Source organism: Seriola lalandi, unplaced genomic scaffold (genome assembly GCF_002814215.2).
Source record: "Seriola lalandi dorsalis isolate HSWRI2012SDOR001 ecotype SW California unplaced genomic scaffold, Sedor1 jcf7180002049955, whole genome shotgun sequence".
Classification (NCBI taxonomy): Eukaryota; Metazoa; Chordata; class Actinopteri; order Carangiformes; family Carangidae; genus Seriola; species Seriola lalandi.
Genome location: NW_019520508.1, coordinates 40534 through 47043, shown reverse-complemented (window position 1 = coordinate 47043; position 6510 = coordinate 40534). Strand labels below are relative to the sequence as shown.

The window sequence follows — 6510 nt, the reverse complement described above, 5'->3', positions numbered from 1 at the left end:
GTAAAGTTTTGAGAGACTTGTACATTTCACATAAATAAAATTAACTTTTGTAAAAAATTACAATTATATGTGATCTTACATATTAACATATCACAGAATAACCTGTAATAATGTTTTTAAGAGGTCCAATAAGGCAAAAGTTTGATGAATAAATACAGGCCCTGGTTTACAGATATGGAGAGTATGGAGGACCTGCTGTACTAAATATCAACAGGTAAAAAAAAAACTATAATATATGGTATTTTATTTCAATTAAGAAATTGACAAGCACTCATCAGTCAACATATTAAAACATTTGTGCCATCTGTGAAAACTCACACGACAGCTCCTTAAAATAAATACTTTTAAGAGGAAATAATACAGACAGAATATGTGAGGCTCAAACCACACGGACAAACAAATCATCCAAATGTCCAAGAGACGAAAGGGTCTGAAAGTTCCCAAAGTCAACCCCGACTCTCCAACGAAAAGTGTTTGTATAAAACAGCTAAGTATTTTTAAAAATACAGAATCTTACAAAAAAAGTTTTATCTTCTCACTTCTTTAAATCACTGTAAAATATCAGCTGGTATTATGACAAGAAATCAGGAATTTTTCCATGTATAGTAATAAAAAGACAGAATGTGCTTCTGCATTTTTACATTAGTATTCACATACATCATGAGTGTATTGTATCATCAAAGTCCTCCATCCCTCTGATGGTGCTGTGATGGAGACAGGTATATCACACAGGGCTGCTTCCCTCCAACCGACATCCTCGTCGTCACATTGTATGCCGAGCTGAAGATGGACACCGGTGATACCACCGGTGCTAACGGCCAAGGTGCAGTGCGTCCCAAGACACCGACATATATTGAAAAGACGGTGTCATTAACAACAGCCTCCGTGCACCATCCATAGCCCGGGCTATGTAAAACAATACACTTCACAGCCAAGTGTTCATTGTCTTTATAGGTTACATTACCAACAGTGTTCACATTTTCTGTATATAAAAACAAACAAACAAAAAAAACTTTTCTCTTTGACAATTTGTCAACTTTCAAATGGTCCAAAAAAAGAGACAAAATAGCCATCAACGGGAGAGGATTTCAAGAATACAGGTTACAGTACAAAAATGTGGTCCAGGTGGTAGCACATGAAGCATGCATGTGTTTATGTTGCCCTGCTCACCCCTAAAACCCTCATGCGAAGACATACTGTATAAAAAGGCCACATGGCTTTTCCTTCACTATTAAATGCACGTGTACTGTGACAACTGGCCTCTTTGTCTGCTCATCCGAAGACCAACGAAAGGTGCTTTTTTTTTTCCTCTCCTACTGGCGGACACCACAATAGATACGAAGCCTCAAAGGGCCACTATGAAGTCTGTGTTTAGTACGTCGCCACACTCCTGAAGCGCACAGACACGAGAGTGTTATCGATCTTCTCATCTAACTCTTGGTAAGAAAGCAAATAGGCGTATTCCCCCGAATATCAAACTACTCTTTCAAATACGGAGCTTCAGCCTGCAGTCATTGGGCTTAGCTTAGCGTAAAGACTGGGAACAGGGTGAAACAGCTAGCCTGGTTCTGTTAAGGTAAGGTAACAAAATCTGCCTACCAGCATCTCTAAAGTTCATTAGCTTACATGTTAAATCTTGTTTGTTGAACAAGCAAAGAGCAAAGCTAGCTGTATCCCTCTGTTTTTATGTCTTGCTAAGCTAAAATATGCTAAGCTAAGCTAAATGACTGTTGGGTGTAGCTTCATATTTAACACACAGATATGAAAGTGGTGACGAATTTCTCAGTTCAAATGTGAAAATGTTCCTTTAAACCAAAAATCACCTGAAAACATCGACTCATGAGTAGTCTCTTACCAAGGGCTCTGTGTTTGTTAAGGGATCAGTGGGAGTATACTGTACGGGCATGTAAACAAAAGGCAGTTGGGCTTGAGCATGAGTCTGCAGAGCTCCCTCACTCCAGATAAAACAGGACGTCTCTAACCAGCCTTTAACTTTCTCTCTACTCTAAGTGCAGAGGCTTAGTGAGGCCCTTCACCCTTATTTTATATCGTTTCCATAATCTTTAGCATCTGTACTGCGGCAATAACAACAAAAATATAACTTAAGATAAACTCTCTAGGCACTGTTTGATTTCCAAGGCTTTGTGTTGTAGACTGTGATAAAAGGTCAGCAAACAGATTTAACAAAAAAAAAAAAAAAAAGTAATAGAAAGAAACAGAGAGTGATGGTTCTGCACACCAAACACTTTCTCCTCTGTGATAGATCAAGTCCTCCGATTCAGCTCACACAGCCAAACAGACTTGCGTCAAGCTCTGTGGTGGAGAGGCTATAAGGGCAGAAAGTATCTAAAGGGTAAGTGTGTAGAAGTTTTCAAGGTTAAGTGTCACTTCAGTCTTTAACCTATCTTTCTCCTTCATAAAAAGAAAACAAAGCTCGGATCTTAAGCCATTATCTTCTGGGGAATCTCTATAGAAGCCTTGATGAAGATGCAGTTGTCTCGGATGTAGTTCCTCTTCTTGATCTCCTCGTGCGAGATGAACTTGGGGTAGCCAAAGCCAAGGGTGCTCTCGTCCAGCGAGTTGCGGCTGCTGCAGGGCTTCTGGAAGTTCTTCCAGTTGGGGTCGGGGTTGAAGGTCTCGGTGATGTGCTGGGGTTTGGAAAGCGACGGGTCACTCTGGTCCAGGATGGAGAAAGTCACCTTGTAGGAGAAGGGCCACTCCAGCAGGTTGTCGTACTCTCCGGGCAGCACGCGGATGTAGACGGAGAGGTGGGAGCCCTCGCCGCTGCCGTTACCGTTCAGGAACGCCGACACCTGCAGCTTGTAGCCGTAGCGGTGAGTGTAAAAGGGCGGGCTGAAGAACTCGTGGTTGCTTCGGAGTTTGGCCTCCTGGAGTTTGCGCGAGTAGTCGTTGAGTTTCCAGATGAGGACGCCGTCGTGACTGACGGACAGCTCCTCCATCTCCCTCCGCAGCTCCAGGATCTCCTGCCGCTGGCGACCCACCAGGTTACACATCATAGTCAGGTGAGACTTAGTGGTGTCTTCCAGGTGGCGGCCGATGGCCAGTTTGGGGCACTGCAGAGAGACAGCAGAGAGATTAAGTATGGAGAAGCTGCTGCACAGTAAAACTTTTCCAAACGTACAGATTCTGCAAAACACCTGAGCATCATCAGTTTCATCCTCCCCTGCACAAATCATATAGTGAAAGTTGATGAAAAGTTACTGAGGAGGACTGTGGCTGAAAGTCTGAATATTGAACTTTAACCTACCTACACTTGAGTATTTTTTTTTTTATCTCTGTGACTATATTCTTACATTTTGGCAAATCTACATCATGGAAAGTGATGCTGCTTTGTGTGTTTTCAGTGTGTGTATGATGTGATGTCTGTATCTTTTGATTTGCCTGAAGTACGACTTTGACAGGAAGTGGTGTGACGTTGGTGCCAAATCGTGTGAGAAAAAATAGAAATATCATTTTCAAATAATGTACTTGTATTTGTTTACATCTCTTGACGACAGCGCAGAGCTGAATATTGCATCCACAGATCAACTTGTGTTTATGAGTCTGCCATACACTGAACATGATGATGTGGACACTTGGATTATTGTATTTAATGGCCACGCTGCTGTTCAAGAGACATGTTTTCACCATCTGTAAATGTTGTACATAAAGCTTCCAGATGCTTTGTGATTCATAACAGAGCGCCGAGCCGAAAACAAAGAGAATGATGTGCCGCTCCTCCTCGAGCGTGTCCACATTTTCACAAATTGATGTCAGTTTCAAAAATAGACAGAAATGTGCAGTCCGAATACAGAAGTATTGCTCTCATTAAAATAGACCCTACAGGCACAACACTGTATGTTTGAAAAGAAAGGAAAATCATTACTCTGGACGCAGTGAGCGAGGATATGAAGGAAATATAAAGGAGAAGAATGCATGTAAACAACAAAGACAAACAGGCCTGGCAGTTGATTAGCATATATCAACAGCATCGTGAACAGTAAAGTTCCTCCAGAGGCAGAAATAATCTTCAAAGGTTAAATGATGCAGGTCAGTCTTACTCTGTGCTTGCAGCCGGCGTCTTTGAAGGGACAGAGAACGAGCGCACTGCCACAGTTGTCCTTCACATGGTTTGCCAGGTCCTCCCGGGCGATGTTGGGTGTACCGCACTGGTTTGGGCACTGGACAGGAAACCGAGGGCAGTGGTACTGGTGGTTCTGTAGAGGAGTCAGGGACAATGTGAATATGTAAATATGTACACTGCTTAACCGATAGCATGAGTGATAAGAACACACACACACACACACACACACACACACACACACACACACACACACACACACACACACTACACAGTGGGGCTGCAAATTCATGTTTGCACTGCTAAAAATATCCTTGAAAGTAAAAAAAAAAAAAAATACATGTGGTATTAAAAAGAGTGGAAAAAAATAGACCAGGAAAAAATAGGAAACAAATAATCATGTAGCCCGAAGCCAGAGAAAATATTTGCCCCATGCTGACAATAACACGTGAAGAACAGGAAGTCAGTGTAATAAAACACACCCAAGATGGACAGAAAATGAATCAGCACCTGATCATGTTTCAGTTCTTGCTTCTCCAGTTAAAGGATATTTTTTTTTTTTTTTTTTTTACAGTAAACTGAATATCTTTGATTACTGGCTGAAAAAAAAAAGGCAATCTGAAGAGGTCACCTTGGGATCTGGGGAATTGTGATGGACAATTTTATCGATTTTATTGATGTTTGATGAAGCGATTAATCGAGAAAATAATCAGATTAATCAATAATGAAAATGGGGCTGGTAGCCAACGACCAAGTTATTACATCTACATCTCATCCGAAATTTGTGAGAGGAGAGAGAGACACTAACTTCTCAGCCTCTGGCCAGATGTGTGCAGAGGCAGGTGCTCTCACATAAAAAGCCCAGATGGCAAAACAGCAGCTCACACTAACATCGAGCTACCACAAGACAGAGACGCCACGAATGGTGCTGAACACAAACAACATGTCAAAAACAAAAGTTGTCGTGCATTTGGTCAATTTTGTGTGAAACTGACCTGGATTGTGTCAAACACAAACTCCTTGCCGCAGTACTTGCAGGGTTGTGTGCGTTTGGGACACTCGGCCATGCTGTGTTGGGACAGCAGACGACGCATCATCCTCGCCCCACACTTGTTCTCACAGTAAACACTCTCCTGAGGACACACACCTTGGTGGTTCTGGGACAGAAAAGAGAGGTGATCACAATTTAGAGCAGGGTCATAAAGTCAAGCGTCAAGCAAACACTGTAGATACAGTAGGTGTTACCGATTACCCAAATGCAGTTTATATACTTCAGGTTTCATAGCTCAAAACTGCATTTTAATAACAAAGTATATACAATGTTTGTGAGAGCAGTGAGGCTGCAGGTCGGGTTTTGACCCGTCTTTGAGAAACATGAGTACATACAGTAAGAAAGAACACATTTGCAAATATAAAGTGAGAACAAAATAATAATACACTTGAATGGCACCCAGTGGAGTGCATATCTAAACCAAGGCCAAACAATCCCACACATTTGCACCAATCTTCACAAACTAATTCAGGACAACATTTTTTACATCAAGATCCACATTCTTTTCTAAGAAAATGCTGAAAGTGTCAAAAAATGCCCTATGTGGCAATACTCATTCTATTTATTGTTGTTGAAATGACTGTGACAATTTAAAATTGAAATTAGCATTTTTCTTACTACTTTTTTATTGACTAAATAAAATTGGAAAAATAATCTTCAGATTAATCAATGAATGAGAATAATCGTTAGTTGCAGGTTTACACAGGTATCATTTTGGTTTTGAATGTGTAATTCCAATGTGAAAGCCAAAAGGTGGATTAATGCCCCAGTAACTGTGTGCAGAGGGGAGACCAGGAGGGCCAGAGTAAACAGAGGAGGGGCAGGTTGGTAGAAATGACTGAGGTGTTCGTGAGGAGACTCTGAGGAAAACACACCGAGTATAAAAAGACCCAGTCAAAGCTTCTTTCCCTCTGCCAACACACGTGTTATTTCAAAATAGACCGACACACGTGTGCATTGGTCTTTCCTGCTGCTTTTCACAAAGACAGCTTTCATTTAGGCATGGAAATGATGTGCCTTCACTCCGGGTTGTTTACATCAATCTCCCGCTGAGTTCTAACAGGAAAAAACAACAAAGGGAAATAGAAAAACAGGTCTGGAGTGGGTGTTTACCTCATAGGCTTCACCGGTGAACTCGCTGCCACAAAACTCGCACTTGACCTTGCGCTTGGGGCAGTCGTGCTGCAGGTGGTCGGGCAAGTCGCGGCGCGTCAGCTTGACGGAGCAGCGATTGGGGCAGGGTATCACATTGAAGGCGCAGGTGGAGAAGTGGCCCTGAGGCAGACACAACGACAGAGAGGCGATGTGTCATCAGACTCAAGCAAACACACAGCCACATGTTGGCCAGGCAGAAAACAACAAGAGGGGGAAGGGAGGG

At 42.2% G+C, this 6510-nt stretch overlaps 1 protein-coding gene across 1 annotated transcript in view; it reads right to left on the bottom strand.

Annotated features, from left to right (window-relative positions):
* Positions 1 to 227: 227 nt before the first annotated feature.
* Positions 228 to 6510, bottom strand: part of LOC111649109 (TNF receptor-associated factor 4) — a 37054-nt gene continuing 30771 nt past the window's right edge. The window contains exons 4-7 of the mRNA XM_023398878.2: positions 6246 to 6407; positions 5077 to 5238; positions 4062 to 4217; positions 228 to 3074 (exon numbers count right to left, since the gene is read on the bottom strand). Of these exons, the coding sequence (XP_023254646.1) occupies positions 2442 to 3074; positions 4062 to 4217; positions 5077 to 5238; positions 6246 to 6407 (1113 nt within the window). The 3' untranslated portion in view covers positions 228 to 2441. The remainder of the gene's footprint in view (positions 3075 to 4061; positions 4218 to 5076; positions 5239 to 6245; positions 6408 to 6510) is intronic.